Source organism: Littorina saxatilis, linkage group LG4, assembly GCF_037325665.1.
Source record: "Littorina saxatilis isolate snail1 linkage group LG4, US_GU_Lsax_2.0, whole genome shotgun sequence".
Classification (NCBI taxonomy): domain Eukaryota; kingdom Metazoa; phylum Mollusca; class Gastropoda; order Littorinimorpha; family Littorinidae; genus Littorina; species Littorina saxatilis.
In genome coordinates, this window is record NC_090248.1 from 16,104,300 (window position 1) to 16,121,991 (window position 17,692).

The following is a 17,692-nucleotide window of genomic DNA, read 5'->3' on the forward strand; positions in this document are numbered from 1 at the left end:
CGTTACAATAAGGGTCCGCTAGACTCAGGTTTTACTGTATCACGAAAACGGAGTGACTTGGATAAAGCAAGGGCAGTTTGATGGCTACAAGATGTTGTTTCTGTCAGGCAAGTGGTTCAGAGTGTTGCAGTGTTTTTCTTCAACATCATCTGACTGAAGGAACGGCTTCAAGCAATTAGCAGACTACAGTTACGACAATGTTATGAAGGATCGCCTCATCCAAATGAAGGTCATGCAGCAAAAAAAGGTAACTGAAAAGGCAGCAGGCATCGACCATGAGCTGCCACCACACACTGTGGTCAGTAATCAAAGTGTTACAAACTGCTTACACTCTTTCAACTTCAATGAAAGAGCCCAGTCCGCAAAACAACATTGGCTGCCAACCATCCAGCTGCCCACCGAGCCTGGTACACTCAACATGTGCGGTGGTTACGTCATCATATGGCTCAATTCTTGTTTTCAGATGGGTCCCGCCTCTTCTTGAATCCTGCTGATGGACGCATCTGAGTCTGGAGGCGTCGTAGAGAGTGCTTTACAGATGGCGCTGTTCAGGAACGAAATCATTTAATGGGGGCTCTGTGATGGTCCGAGGAGAGATCACCTTATGTCGTAGCACATCACACTACCGATTATTGGGAGATTAACTAGTGATCACTGCCAGGATAAGATTTTGCAGTTTTTTTATTGTAAGAAATACTCACTGTTGTGAATTTGAAATCAGAGGGTTGTCTAGAGTAACAAGCTCTAGCGTTGTTTTCGCTGGCATGTTTGACGTGACATTTTCTGGAGACAGTCCTCAGTTCTTCAATAAAACAATACAGAAAAAATTGAATCATTTAATCTTGTCATTTCTGTATGGCATGCGTTTGAAAAAATGGTCCTTAACTTTTTTTGAAGGGTATATGTCCCTTTTATTTTAACTCTGCATGGTGGCAATCAGCTTGTCTTTATTTATTTTAACGGTACATGGTGTCTCTTGTTTGTTTTGATTGCGATCACAGATTTATTGCATTCGCTCCATTCAAAAGGCTTTCGTTTAATCATGTGACAGAAGTACTTAATGACAAATGTTGAAAGGGGAAAGAATTTATCTGATTAATAATAAGGTTTAAGCCTGAATTCAACAGTGTTTTAAGAATGTCTGTGTTGCTCCATCAATGATGATTGCTTTCGTGTGGCTTTTAGGGGAGTAGATGAGTGCATAAAGTACCGTACTTTCAGGACTATAAGCCACAACTTTTTTTGCTCAACTTTGACCCCTGTGCGCTCTATGACCGGTAGCCCCTTGTGTATGACTGAAGAAGAGTACACATGTACCCACATCGCTTACAGAAACATAACACTCCCTCTGTGGTCATATGCATGTTTCCGCTACTATGAATTTGGCCATGTTTCCTCTCAGACATTAATGGCTCGGTCTCATAGTTGAAAACCTGAGGTGAGAAGGTTAGTGTCTGTAAACAAGGGCAGGTAGCTGGTCTCAGCTCAAAAGATTGGTCATTGACCTGAGGTCACAAGGCCAACCAGGTATTGTATCCAAACAGTGCAGTGCCTCACATCTGGGAAAGAACATATTTCCACTCTGTATTTCTTTTTGCTTGCGCCCAATAGGCTAGAAGCGCCTATTGTGTGGATTTTTCTCATTTTAATCTTAAAAGTGCGGGTTGCACCTTTTACAACAAAGCGCCTTGTAGTCATGAAAATACGGTTAGTAGCGGGTCACTGCACATGTGCACTTCTTTTTCAGTGAACTGGAAGCTAAACAGCGGGCTGAACTTACAATGCGCAATATACAGCTGGAGATGCGAGCTGCACAGAATAAGATTAAGGAAGTAAGTACAGTATTTCAGTCATGCATGGGTATTGCTGACATATAAAACTTGAATGTGTGAATGACTTAACTTTGTTTATTCTCATGACTGGATTTTGCTGATAAGGCTTGTTTAATAAAGACATCGGACATCGATTGACCCCAAAAATAGATTTCGCTAATATTTTGCCTGTGATATTTTCAGAGTGTGTTGAAACAAGTGGGGGAAAATGAGAGAAATCAATCGGACAATTATGATAAAAAATGTTGATACAAAATTTTGAATATGATGACATATGCCAATAATCATATAAACGAGGGTTGGGTAATTGAACTGACTGATAAATTACAACAGGACCTATTTTGTAAAGCGGTCTAAATCCCTGGTTTATGTTTGTTGTAATGATGTGTTTCTATTTGAATTATAATAACGTGTCGTTCCGATATGGCTGGAAATAGCATAATTACATGACCTTTACGTGGTATGAAATTAGATCAGTTTCTCAATTCACATGAACATATTTCCTAGAACATCCGAGCGATTTTAGCAAAAAAATGACACAATAAAACTTTTTTTTTTAAATTGACCGTGCCATATTTGCACAGACCTAAAAAACGTACCATTACCCCAATTTTGAAAAATGGCATCAGAGGTAAATGTGATTGTACTTTGAAAAATATGCATGTTGAGTAAGCGCTGTTTAAAGTTTTCACAATCTGCCATGTCCAAAAAAAGATTATGATACTCTGGTGAAATCATTTGCATTTGGACGTTAATGTGTGCGGGTGTGCATGCGTGTGTATGTGTGTCCCTCCCTCTCTCTCTCTCGCTAACACAATTTAATTTTTTTTTTTTACAAGTCTGTATTTGTTCAATGTTTCTATGTATAACAGTCTTTTCATGCAATTGTAAGTATACTTGTGTTTTCGTCAATGTGAAAGTGAACATGGGTATGACTTTGGAGAGAGAGAACGAGAGAGAAAAAATGTAAAGAAAATGTGTTTTGATTTGCAGGTTAGACATTGAAAAATTGTGGGAGATAGAAAAACAGAGAGAGACACTCACACAAACACATACACGCACGAATGCAAATAATTGTATGAGAGTACCGTATTTTCCGGGTCATAAGGCGCGACTTTTTTCCTCGAGTTTGACCCCCGCCAGCGCCTTGTATAACGAAGCGCCTAATCCATGTATGAAATACGAAAAAAAAAAAAAAGGGAAAAAATCATGGGGAACAAAACGTGACAAGAACTCACCTCCATCTCGAATACCGGTAGTCGTTTTTTTTAAATTCCGTGAGCACTTGTTTACACAACTCACATTTCTCGGCAGTTTGATTTCATGACACACCCTCACACAGTCACACAGCAACCATGCCGAAGACGAAGCGACTTGCTTACGATGCAGAATACAAGTTGAAAGCGATCGAACTTGCTGAGGGAAAAGGACAAAGGACTTTGCCTAAGTTGAGGTGACTGAAATTTCTAGCAACAGGTGCTAGGATCCCGGACAAGCCCCCAACTTTTTCAATTTTGGTGCGCCCTATCAGCCCCCTGCGCCCAATGAATGACTGGATTACAAATCTTTTTTTAAAAGAAGCCCTTATGCACTGTAGCGCCTTGTAACCTGGAAAATATGGTATTATAATTTTAAAATTTCTGAAGGTATACTTTATATATGGGTCATTCTATAAGCTGTTGCACTGTACCAAAAGTGTGACATGCATCGTGAAAATTGAAAATCTCTGAATAGATTGTTTTTATGGTTATTGGGAAAGATATTGGCATATTACACCACAGTGCCATGCTAGGGAAAAGATAAGTTTATCCTTTTTATGGATACGAGGGGTGATCGGAAAGTTTTGTAACATCACACATGGTTAACATAACATGGGATCCAAGCACATAAGATAGATAACAAAAACCATAGTATATAGTTACATGCATTATTTCCTTCAAATTATGAGCTCATTCCGAACAAAATGCAGTCTGGGAGAAAAAAATCAAATAGTTATTGGTAACAAAACCATATTTTCTTTGTTGTGTCAACATATCTTAAACATTTGTGCGAACCAACAAACAAAACCACTCGTGTGAATCAATAACAAAACATTGAGTCAACCTGCAGCTAAAAGATCACCACTGAAAGCACGGAATCAGTTATCACCGAGACAAGTAAGGCTACTAGGTTAGCCAAAACCCGAAGGTTGAGACGGACAGCGCTAATTGTCTCCACTAACACCGATTTGCTTAATTTTGTGCATGGTTGCCTCAACTTTTTTTTTATGTCATGTTTGAAGCGTCTTAGGATATTATCTGGAAGAATTCACATTTTAAGTTTGATCTTTCTGGTAATTTGTCTGGGAATTGTTCTGCGATGCGGTGTCAATGCTTTTGATAAATCGCAAATGTTCGTGCCGCGTCGCAGCTAACATAAGGATGTGTTGTGACAATTCGATTGGTCTGTGGCGTAGCATCATCAACAAACTTGTGAATGACTGTAGTATGAATGGAATATACTGTTGGTTTGGGTGACGTTAAAATCTCGTCATTGAAGTGACTTGAAAATTCGGTCAGATTTAGGTGCACTGAAATAACACAAGGCAGATCAAGACAAAAGCTTTTGATTATTGACTCACATGCGAAGCAAAAGTGAGTCTATGTACTCACCCGAGTCGTCCGTCCGTCCGTCCGGACGTCCGTCCGTCCGTCCGTCCGTCCGGAAAACTTTAACGTTGGATATTTCTTGGACACTATTCAATCTATCAGTACCAAATTTGGCAAGATGGTGTATGATGACAAGGCCCCAAAAAACATACATAGCATCTTGACCTTGCTTCAAGGTCAAGGTCGCAGGGGCCATAAATGTTGCCTAAAAAACAGCTATTTTTTACATTTTTCACATTTTCTCTGAAGTTTTTGAGATTCAATACCTCACCTATATATGATATATAGGGCAAAGTAAGCCCCATCTTTTGATACCAGTTTGGTTTACCTTGCTTCAAGGTCAAGGTCACAGGAGCTCTTCAAAGTTGGATTGTATACATATTTTGAAGTGACCTTGACCCTGAACTATGGAAGATAACTGTTTCAAACTTAAAAATTATGTGGGGCACATGTTATGCTTTCATCATGAGACACATTTGGTCACATATGATCAAGTTCAAGGTCACTTTGACCCTTATGAAATGTGACCAAAATAAGGTAGTGAACCACTAAAAGTGACCATATCTCATGGTAGAAAGAGCCAATAAGCACCATTGTACTTCCTATGTCTTGAATTGACAGCTTTGTGTTTCATGACCTTGGATGACCTTGACCTTGGGTCAAGGTCACATGTATTTTGGTAGGAAAAATGTGTGAAGCATGTGAGTCGTATGGGCTTTGCCCTTCTTGTTTATGATTTGCTGTCTTCCGGTTACGTTGGACACAGAGTTTTCCTCTCTTAAACGCGTTTTTGTATGAATCATGACTAATAACTCAGATACAGAACAATACACGAACTATCCACACAACAGATCCGATTACTCTCATCTCAAAACGTTATTTCCTGCCAAGAAGAGAAAATATAATTCATCCCCTTTTTGCAACCTTATTTTTGTCATCATGCATCGAATAAGTTAATGTACTTTCTGTTTTTTCTTCAACTTATTTTCACAGCGTATGTGGGTGCGTCTCAGAATCTCGTCCTCTGTTTGTGACATTATCACCAAAAGTAAAATCTTCCCAGAAAACTTTGATAATACTATGTACACACTTCTCAGGGTGTACCTTTTCAGTTTAAACAAGAAAAAATATAACATTGCCTTTAGTTTGCCATATGTTGAGCATTATTTGGACCATGTGTGCAAAATCACCCGTGTAACATGGAAAAAATAAAAGACAAAAAAACTGCATTTATAAGGCTGAAAACGACTTTTATTCAGTTATTATTGTTGAATCACAAGCCATTATAGAGTTCAATATGAAATGACTACATGCAAACAACAAAATAATGTTTTTTTCAATGTTCCATGCATTCGTCAACATTTCAATACAAAAATGAAAATTAATTAATGATATCCTAATCAAAACATGTTGATACATGGCATTCATTGAGTCTTATTGACATTTAACCTTTACAATAGCATATATACAAAGATTTGTTGCTCTAAGACAAAATGTTAGAAAGTTATCCCAAAAGAATGCAAAATGGTCACCGATGTAACATGGAAACATCACTTTTGTAACAAAGAAACGGTTATGCTTTTTCCCACAAACTTTACTAAATGAAGCTGATTTTGCAACCAGATTCTTCTTAGGTAAAATGCCAAACACTAAAACAGGAACAGAAAGAAAAAAAGCTGGACAAAATCAAGAAAACTTTGCCCCAAAAAAGAGAAACATTAATGAAAAGTTCATCACCGACGTAACTCGGAAACGAACAACCAGACATGTATTATAAGGTTTGACATGAAGAATGCAAATGTTCAAAAGTGGTTCATTCAATTGTTAAGACAATAAACCAAAGGCATTGGTTACATATAGAACAGTTGCCACTTGCAGTTAATTAATTTATTTTAAAAGAAATAATGCCCCCTGGCATTGAAGGTGGGGTCACGAATCATGGTTGCATCAGATGCAGGGACTAAGGAAATATCATCGATCCCTGGAAAGCAATAGTAGTTCCCCTCCGGTTTCCTTCGAAGGAACGGTACCACCAGTTCATCAGGTCGAATCTCTTGCACCTGAAACATGCAAGTACCAGCGATTTCAACCAAAGATTGATGCAATATGTGTACTAGTTTCACTAACATGAATTTGTTTGATGTCTATCAAGATTTTGATGCATCCACATTCACTGGCTAAAAACAAAATAAAGTAATTATTTTGTTCAGACTTACCATTCCATTGAACATACAACTTTTACAATTAAAGAAAACATTGACACTTACCGTTCCTTTAAATGGATTTCGGAAATTTAATTTTGATCATAATTTTTTATATTTTTAATTTTCAGAGCTTGTTTTTAATCCAAATATAACATATTTATATGTTTTTGGAATCAGGAAATGATGTAAAATAAGATGAACGTAAATGTGGATCGTTTTATATAAAAAAAAAAATTATTACAATTTTCAGATTTTTAATGGCCAAAGTCATTAATTAATTTTTAAGCCACCAAGCTGAAATGCAATACCGAAGTCCGGCCTTCGTCGAAGATTGCTTTACAAAAATTTCAATCAATTTAATTGAAAAATGAGGGTGTGACAGTGCCGCCCCAACTTTTACAAAAAGCCGGATATGACGTCATCAAAAGTATTTGTCGAAAAAAAGAAAAAAACGTCCGGGGATATCATACCCAGGAACTCTCATGTCAAATTTCATAAAGATCGGTCAAGTAGTTTAGTCTGAATCGCTCTACACACACACACGCACAGACAGACAGACACACACACACACATACACCACGACCCTCGTTTCGATTCCCCCTCTATGTTAAAACATTTAGTCAAGTTTTGACTAGGTGAAATCGAAAGAAAAACTATTATTAACAAATGTTTAGCCTAATTTTTCACTTCATAGAATATCATAGCAGCAAAAACTCACCTTTTCTCAAGAACCTGGGGTGTTGATCACTGTCGTAACAAAATCACAGACTTCGGAAACATTCTCGAAATCTTTCTTCGCTGCTGGAAGCTGAACTATTTCTCTCTGTAACTGCGCATGCGTAGTCACCCGCACCTCTAAGTCACTACGCGCAAAATAGTTCTAATCTTTCTTCAAAACTCTGAACATTAATTGCAAAACCGTTCACCATCGTAACTGAATTTTGAAGAAGCATGTCATATTGCGCAACTTTCAACTTAGTTTGCAGATGCAATTTTGAGAAAATAATACTTAAATAACATTTAGCTTAGCGATGTTCTATGCCCTTTCATGTCTAGATCGTGTTGAAGATGAATATGCAAATTCTAAAGTTCAAATTTAGGACTTGTTGCTGTTGCACGCGTGCGGAAACCTATGTTACGACAGTGATGGCAAACTTTCAAGCGATTAATTTCGTTTAAAAAAACAATTCTGTGGACAAAATAACATTTCAACTGTCAAGTACACTTAAACCAAACACACATAACAAGAATAGCAGTCCTTGGACATTCTAAACGATTCTTGTAGTGAGGTGCAAAACTAGTTGATGGTTCATGTCACAGATCAGACCTCCATTTTTCACGCATCCAATCATTTCTTTCGCAAAACAATCTTCATAATAATCATGCAAAATACTCAATTTTGTTTGTACTATTTCTTTATTCATTTTACTTCTCAAAAATACCAATATCATGATTTAAAATTCAGTATGTTTCAATTGTGGGCTAATTTGATTATGGCACACACAAAAGGATCAGTTTCTGAGACGCACCCATGTACATGTATCCTTAAACAACGTACTGCTCATTTCAAAGCAACACAGCACAGGTTATGAACAAGATGGGAAACTTTTTAGATTCAGTTGCCAATTGCGCCTTCTTATAATATTTGGCTGATGAAAATAATGCAATCCTTTATTAGTTGGCCTGTCACAAACATTACCCTTCCGAAATATTAAAAGTCAAATGGGTAAGAAAAAAGACAAAATTCCAAACAAAGAATCACTTTGGAGGTGTGTGTGTGTGTGTGGGGGGGGGGGGGTTAGAGGGTGCTTTTAAGCTAGTGAAATGAATTTGGTATCCGATGCAATTAAAATTTGCTGCTTGGTTTGCCACGTCAAGTCTTCCGGATGTATATGCTAAGTATCTGGCAGGGCTATACTTCTTTTTTTAATCCCCACTAGCAAGCAAATCAGCTTCACAAATGCAGGATTTCCTTCTAACTATTTTGCAACAGCATTTGATCTGATTATCTTCTTTTGATCAGTTTGAAAAAGGACGGGAGCAATGGCTTGGTGGTAAGACGCCGGCCTCCAAAGCGGAAGGTCGTGGGTTCGAATCCCGGCCGCGCCTGGTGGGTTAAGGAGGAGATTTTTCTGATCTCCCAGGTCAACTTATGTGCAGATCTGCTAAGGTCGTGGGTTCGAATCCCGGCCGCGCCTGGTGGGTTAAGGAGGAGATTTTTCCGATCTCCCAGGTCAACTTATTTGCAGATCTGCTAGTGCCTTTATCCCCCTTCGTGTGTACACGCAAGCACAAGACCAAGTGCGCACGGAAAAGATCCTGTAATCCATGTCAGAGTTGGGTGGGTTGTATAGAAACACGAAAATACTCAGCATGCTTCCTCCGAAAGCGGCGTATGGCTGCCTAAATGGCGGGGTAAAAACGGTCATGCACGTAAAAATCCACTCGTGCAAAAACACGAGTGTACGTGGGAGTTTCAGCCCACGAACGCAGAAGAAGAAGAAGTTTGAAAAGGTAGTTGAGTGTGTTCCAGTTCTAATAAAAGCTCCAACGTTTTTTTTGCTTAACTCTTACAACTTGCAGAAGACTAGACTACAACGGATAGCCTAAGACTTGACAAAGAGACACCGAGCACGTCTATCACACACAAAAAAAGCATTGAAATGTCACCTTTGTGAAAAATTTTAGAGAATGTAGTCAATGTTTGTAAAGATTTTAGTCAAGCAGTATGTAAGAAATGTTAAAGCCATATGTACTCGATGACTATACACGCTAATTGCTTTACCAACAGCTGGAGACAGACTAAATTAAGTTCCCTGCAAAATATTGTGGTCTAGGACCCCTTAAATGTTGAGATATTTGAATTTTCATTTTGATCTGGATCGTCCTATTTATAGATTTGGCAACACATGTAACGTTGATGCAAGGGAGAGAACACCGCGGCTTTGTTGACATCCTCATTTTTTCAGAGGCTAGAACAAGCTGTAATGCATGTATTATGGTCCGCGCATGGTGACGTATCGTCATTATATGGTCTTATGGTGCGTTTGACATCGATTGTGGGCAAACTACACTTTGTAAACACGGGAGTGCGTTAGTATGCCTTTAAGTCCTTTGTACTGGAAACTTGCATTCTCCCATGCAGTAAGGTCATGTATTGTACTACGTTGTATTAGTGCTTTTGTGAACAAGAAACAATTGACAAGTGGCTCTATTCCATCTCCCCCCTTTCCCCGTCGCGATATAACCTTGAACGGTTGAAAACGACGTTAAACACCAAATAAAGAAAGAAAGAACAGATTGTGAATATGTACTTTGAAACAGCGTTTATATCACTCTACATGCATATTTTTTAAAGTATGAACACTTTTACCTCTTCTTATGCCATTTTTGAGGGATGCTAATTAAAAGATCCAGCCTTAAGTATATGCACATCACAAGCCATTTATAATCTACTCCTATCTTTTTACACCTGCCAATCCTAGTCTAGATGACCAGCATGTCTATACTGTGACAGTGAATACCTTTGCTCTTTGTTAAAAGTTTGTCATGTCAGTGCCTTATGTTACTGACTGTTGACAGCTGGAGGAGGAGAGAGAGGAGCTTGAGCGACAGTTGCAGCATGAGCACAGTGCACGCAAATTGCAGGAACAGATCAACCAGGAACAGTCTCGCTTGGCCCAGCAGCATCAGCAGGAAACCATGCTCACCTCTACTGCTGCATCGAGGGTAACTGCTCTCATTCACTGCGCAAAAATCACTTTTTTGTTAGAGAGAGAGAGAGAGATCAAATCAAATCAAATCAAATCAAATTTTATTTTGCGATGGTTGTGGCATAAGCAATACAAATTAGCTTCTTTTCAACCAGTCCTCCCCCAGAGAGGGACTACTCTAATCATATATACATATATATATATATATACACATGTAAATCATTTACAAAAGATAAACATAAAAGTACAAATTTTAAAAAAAGGCAGAAAAACAATTCACAGGAAGAGAGAGAATGAGAGACTGTGAGTAAGTTAGTGTGTGTGTGTGTGCGTGAGAACAGAACAAGAACAACAGAACAAAGCTTTAATTGTCTAAGGCCACAGCCCCTTACAATAGTGGTTAAAATAACAGCAATAGTATCTGCACAGTTATAAATTATAGTCACGCATAAAATTCAACAAATACATTAAGACCCTGATGACATGTCACTGAACCTGATTTATAAGGGTTCGTCTCTTCTGTAACATGAAGAACACAAATCTGCTGAAGCTGTTCATCACATTATCCTCATTACTGCCACAGAAATACACAAGTTGTTGTTGCAGCATCTTAGAGTTCGAGATTTTCAAATACTTTGCTCGAAGGTCTTGATAAAAAGGACATAAAAATACAACATGGTGTTCATTTTCTTTATCAGCTGTACAGAGAGGACAGTTTCTTGTCGTTTGGTTTGGTGCGTACCGAAACTTGTGAGCGTTGATTTCGGATACTCCTGCGCGGAAACGAGTAAGAGTGTGTGCGTGAGAGAGAGATAGAGAGACAAGTGAGACACCATGAGTCTGTGTATGTGTTCTAATTATGCTTTCTTTTTGACTTTGAGGTGTTACGTGGAAATATGTACATGTGTGTGCATTAACATTAATGTCCAGTAGGATTTTTCTTTGCATATCGTCGTTGTAATCAAAAATCCTCGTATCTCATTTTTATATTTAGTCAAGTTTTGACTAAATATTTTAACATCGAGGGGGAATCGAAACGAGGGTCGTGGTGTATGTGCGTGTGTGCGTGTGTGTGTGTGTCTGTGTGTGTGTGTGTGTAGAGCGATTCAGACTAAACTACTAGACCGATCTTTATGAAATTTGACATGAGAGTTCCTGGGTATGAAATCCCCGAACGTTTTTTTCATTTTTTTGATAAATGTCTTTGATGACGTCATATCCGGCTTTTCGTGAAAGTTGAGGCGGCACTGTCACGCCCTCATTTTTCAACCAAATTGGTTGAAATTTTGGTCAAGTACTCTTCGACGAAGCCCGGGGTTCGGTATTGCATTTCAGCTTGGTGGCTTAAAAATTAATTAATGACTTTGGTCATTAAAAATCTGAAAATTGTAAAAAAAATTAAAAATTTATAAAACGATCCAAATTTACGTTTATCTTATTCTCCATCATTTGCTGATTCCAAAAACATATCAATATGTTATATTTGGATTAAAAACAAGCTCTGAAAATTAAATATATAAAAATTATTATCAAATTTTTTTTTTCGAAATCAATTTAAAAACACTTTCATCGTATTCCTTGTCGGTTCCTGATTCCAAAAATATATAGATATGATATGTTTGGATTAAAAACACGCTCAGAAAGTTAAAACGAAGAGAGGTACAGAAAAGCGTGCTATCCTTCTTAGCGCAACGAATACCCCGCTCTTCTTGTCAATTCCACGGGCACTGCCTTTGCCACGGGCGGTGGAGTGACGATGCTACGAGTATACGGTCTTGCTGCGTTCAGTTTCATTCTGTGAGTTCGACAGCTACTTGACTAAATATTGTATTTTCGCCTTACGCGACTTGTTTAAATCTTTTCTTTAAAACAGTACAATAGCAGTCTAAATGTGTTAATGTTAGTTGTTTATGATATTTGATACAAGTGAGAAAATATTGAGATACTGGAGCTTTTTATCCAAAGGAGTCTTTTCCCGCAGTGGGGCACTGCGGTTATGAAATTAAAGGCCCCTCCTGTTTTTGGAACCGCAGGAGCTTTCTAGTTTGCTGTTAGGTAGATTTTTGGTTCCTCTTTCCTGTCATGCTCTCTTTTTCTTCATGAATTCTTTTCTTTTTTCTGCCTTCTTGCTCATTCACCTGTATTTTTTCCAAAAATCTCTTCTCTTGCCGCTTGTCTCGCGATTCATGTATAGTTTAATCTGTTAGTGTTCTGATGTAAGTCCAGCAGTAGATAGGTTAAGCCTATTTTAACATACTGGAAACTGGTAATCTTCCAGTAGGTATTAATTTAGTTTTACTAAAGCCTGCTGGGACACAAGTAATGGGTTAGTGCATTTGTAAACAGGAATCGCTTGACAAGTGGCCCCCTTCATCCCCCCCTTCCTCGTCCTGATATGGCTCTGCGTAGTCGGCTGGACGTTAAGCAACAAATAAACAAACAAACAAACAAAAGGAGTCTTTCAGAATTAGTATATATACAAGTTGTTTTCCCCTTTGTCACCTAACCTTCAGTGGCTTTATTTCATTTTTCTGAGAAAAAAATATTTGTAAGCTAAAAATACAACAGCAGCAACCTGGTATCTTCCATGTTATGACACAGTTTCTGTCCAAGTGTGGCACAAAAAAATCAAAAGTTTAACTCTTACCAGTTCACGGTATTTCATGCTGAAAACAATGAAATAGGGGTATGGCCAAAAAATCTTTAGTTTTATACTCATTTCTTCAGGTAATTATTACATGTTGCATATCAAATTGAAGCTCTTGAAATATTCTTGCTAACAGTAATAAGGAATTAAAAGAAACAAGAGGCGAAGCCTTCAAGGCTCACGTAAGAAATAGACAAACAGTAACACAAATTTAATCACTCCGTCACACACACACACACAGTACACACACACACACACACACACACACACACACACACACACACACACACACACACACACACACACACACACACACACACACACACACACACACACACACACACACACACACACACACACACACACACACACACACACACACACACACACACACACACACACACACACACACACACACACACACACACACACACACACACACACACACACACACACACACACACACACACACACACACACACACACACACACACACACACACACACACACACACACACACACACACACACACACACACACACACACACACACACACACACACACACACACACACACACACACACACACACACACACACACACACACACACACACACACACACACACACACACACACACACACACACACACACACACACACACACACACACACACACACACACACACACACACACACACACACACACACACACACACACACACACACACACACACACACACACACACACACACACACACACACACACACACACACACACACACACACACACACACACACACACACACACACACACACACACACACACACACACACACACACACACACACACACACACACACACACACAGAGAAAGAGCATAGGTGAAACTGTGCAAGAAAGCGAGACACTAGATCTAGATCTGTCTGTCTGCATGTAGCCTACTTACATGGACACGACTGCCAAATAGTCTCGGCCCGCTCAAAATAACAATCACCGAGACTTTCAGTAATTCCATCGCGTGACGTCTAACCCTCGTACGTCATAATGTGACGTCAATGTAATATGACGTCTTCAAATGTTAAAGTTTCTACCACAGACATACATACATACATACATACATACATACATACATACATACATACATACATACATACATACGCACGCACGCACGCACGCACAGACAGACAAAAGTTAGCATCGTATAGGCTATACTTACGTGAGCCAAAAACAGACTGGATCGAAGTTTTGGTGGATGAAAGCTAACCGTTTTGCTTGATCTCATGCCAAAACCAGCACACCCATGACAATCGTCATGAATAACTTTTTTTCCTGTTTCATTTTTTTGATAATCTGTTGATATTGTTTTGATAATTATTTAATTGTTCACATAAAATCCGATTTTATTTTGTTTCCAGCTGATCTTGAATAAACATACCAATACATGTACGTCAAAAAGTAGGACTTAATTCTGAGCTCAAAGAGTAATGAGTTTGGTTTGAAAAATCTCTAAATACACCTAACTGCAAACAAAAAAATAACTTTTGTGATAGAACATAAACTGTTCTTGCAACTAAAGTAAAAAAGGAGTCAGGTTTGCCGATATCATTTTGTTGTGCATTTTAGCATCTGAAACTCTCCTTCAGCGAATTTGATTTTAGTGAGTGCCTTTGGTCTCTGGTCCACTGATTTAACGCTACATAATGAAAAATGCAGCAGTTTGTTGCATATAGTAGGGAACTAAATTGCCTTTCTAACACTACATTTCATTTAAGTGCAAACAGCCTGTTTGCACAGATCTACACCCAAACGCATATGCCTAGTTGTTATTTTCAGAAATGAATCCTACTTTAAAAACGATCTGCTGATAACGATGTTGGTGTCACTCCAGTAGAAGTTTGAACTTTTTCCATTTGAGGGAACACATGCACTCACCACAAGACTGAAGTCTCATTTGGTACAGTTCAGATATAAAGGTGATCTAACACTTATACTGCTTGTAAATTGGGTGCTGCAGGAGTTGGCCCTAGATCTAAATTCTCGCAGCTACCCGATCTGAAAAGAGCACAGAGCAAACACCAAATGAGTGGTTGTGTTCTTTCAAATTCTTTATAAAGTTAAGACAGCAATGCTGTAAGCTTACATTATAATTTGTTTCGATACGCCGTACCTCTGGATTGTGTGCACCTACAGACTTAACACTATTGTGACTAGCATTGCCACGGCGTTAACGTCCTGCCTGCCCAAGCTTGCCACCAAGGAACTTCCCGAAAAACAGTAACTGTAAAGAAATCTGTCTAGCAAGCTTGAATTAAGTCCAATCACCACCAAAATTTGTGTACTAATTAAAAAATGGTTGCCCAGTTCAGTCGTGCTATTTATAAGTTTGTCACGCGATTTGTTTTAGCAAAGGGGGGGTGAAAGGGGGATAATTTGTGTTTTTTAACGTTTTTTTGTGTGTGTTTTCTTTTCCACTGCTTTTTTGACTCACATGCGAAGCAAAAGTGAGTCTATGTACTCACCCGAGTCGTCCGTCCGTCCGGACGTCCGTCCGTCCGTCCGGAAAACTTTAACGTTGGATATTTCTTGGACACTATTCAGTCTATCAGTACCAAATTTGGCAAGATGGTGTATGATGACAAGGCCCCCAAAAACATACATAGCATCTTGACCTTGCTTCAAGGTCAAGGTCGCAGGGGCCATATATGTTGCCTAAAAAACAGCTATTTTTTACATTTTTCCCATTTTCTCTGAAGTTTTTGAGATTCAATACCTCACCTATATATGATATATAGGGCAAAGTAAGCCCCATCTTTTGATACCAGTTTGGTTTACCTTGCTTCAAGGTCAAGGTCACAGGAGCTCTTCAAAGTTGGATTGTATACATATTTTGAAGTGACCTTGACCCTGAACTATGGAAGATAACTGTTTTAAACTTAAAAATTATGTGGGGCACATGTTATGCTTTCATCATGAGACACATTTGGTCACATATGATCAAGGTCAAGGTCACTTTGACCCTTATGAAATGTGACCAAAATAAGGTAGTGAACCACTAAAAGTGACCATATCTCATGGTAGAAAGAGCCAATAAGCACCATTGTACTTCCTATGTCTTGAATTAACAGCTTTGTGTTGCATGACCTTGGATGACCTTGACCTTGGGTCAAGGTCACATGTATTTTGGTAGGAAAAATGTGTAAAGCATGTGAGTCGTATGGGCTTTGCCCTTCTTGTTAAAAGTTATTTTTTAACAGAAAGTATTATAAATAATTTTATAACCAAACAAGGTGTAAAACCTATGAATTAGCTGAAATATTGTTAAAATTCTACACAGAAATAAGGAGACAGTACAAAGAAAAAAACAAGCAAATCCCGCATTCACTCACAGCATCCTGACTCAAATGAAACAAAACTGTGACACTCACCAAATGATGTCTAGGTAATCCATATTGAATATAAGTCACATTTTCACAACAAAGTCCCAACTGTACACCTATGAACATTTCCAAAAGGATTAGGACGCTCCAGCCATCCATTGTTATCAGTGCTGCCACGCCCCCCTTGCAACCACACGGTTCCAAGGTCCATGCAGTACCACCCTACCACGTGTAGTTTGCCGACTCATACTAGCAACAACAGGACTGTTTCTTCCTCAATATCACTGCTATTATCGCTTTCTTGAGGCGAAAACAACACGTCGGAATCATGATCTACAGGATCCTCAAGATTCAACATCCGGAGAATCTCCTCCCGTGACAAGGCTCGCCTTCGATTCATTTTTTTTGTTTGAAAAAACCACTCAAATCTTCTCTAATTTGCACATGGCGGAAGGGCAAGCCACGTGTATCAAGGGAAACAACTCAATTTATTGCAAGCTTCAAAAACCGGGAAGCAATCATGAGTCGTGTACCTTGTATGTCTAATACTAAAATAGTCACTTCCCGTCCGTGGGCGTTGCAGCGCTATTACTAATATAGTCACCTCCCGTCGCGAAAGTGTTAAGGCTGGAGTATACACCTGAGGCCAAATTTCAAAGTGGTTAGGGAGTTTTAAAGGTTTGTTTTTATGTTAGTTCAGTGTTTATCAGGAAAAAACAAAATGAATAGAGCTTGTCGCGCAAAATTTTGAGATAACGACTGAAGTTTGAGCATAGGTATGAGATTTTTTCACGCAAACCCTACTGAAGAATTTGTGATATTGTATTGTGAATATGTTAACAAAAAAACAATCGGATGATCACAAACTGAAGAAGAGAAATAGGGAAGCAAAATAGAACATCAAACATAGTGATTTTACAGGTGAATTTGGAAAAAAACAACCTTATGTATCCATTTTTGAAGCCCAATTTGAAGCATGGAACACAGTCAAACATAAATTAAAAGTGTTAAAGTGGTTACAGTGTTAAGAAATAATGTTAAATAACAAGTTGAGTGAATATCCCTCTTCTCAAATTTTAAAAGAAATACACCTCTTGTCACGCAAAATTTTGAACTGTGATGCTTTAATACTACCCCCACCCCCTACTCATTTTTCAGAAAAGAGCGCATATTATTTTCCAAATAAACAAGCAAGGTAGTCAGATGATCAAAACTTAAGAACAGAAATAGGGAAGCAAAATAGAACATGCTACATAGTGATTTAACTGTTG

The 17,692-nt window shown here is 38.5% G+C and overlaps 1 protein-coding gene across 3 annotated transcripts in view; it reads left to right on the forward strand.

Moving 5' to 3' along the window:
* Positions 1–17,692, forward strand: part of LOC138964089 (ankyrin repeat domain-containing protein 26-like) — a 609,546-nt gene that overhangs the window by 198,280 nt on the left and 393,574 nt on the right. For all 3 annotated transcript variants that reach the window (XM_070335976.1, XM_070335974.1, XM_070335975.1), the window contains exons 27-28: positions 1,748–1,832; positions 10,267–10,413. In XM_070335976.1, the coding sequence (XP_070192077.1) occupies positions 1,748–1,832; positions 10,267–10,413 (232 nt within the window). The remainder of the gene's footprint in view (positions 1–1,747; positions 1,833–10,266; positions 10,414–17,692) is intronic.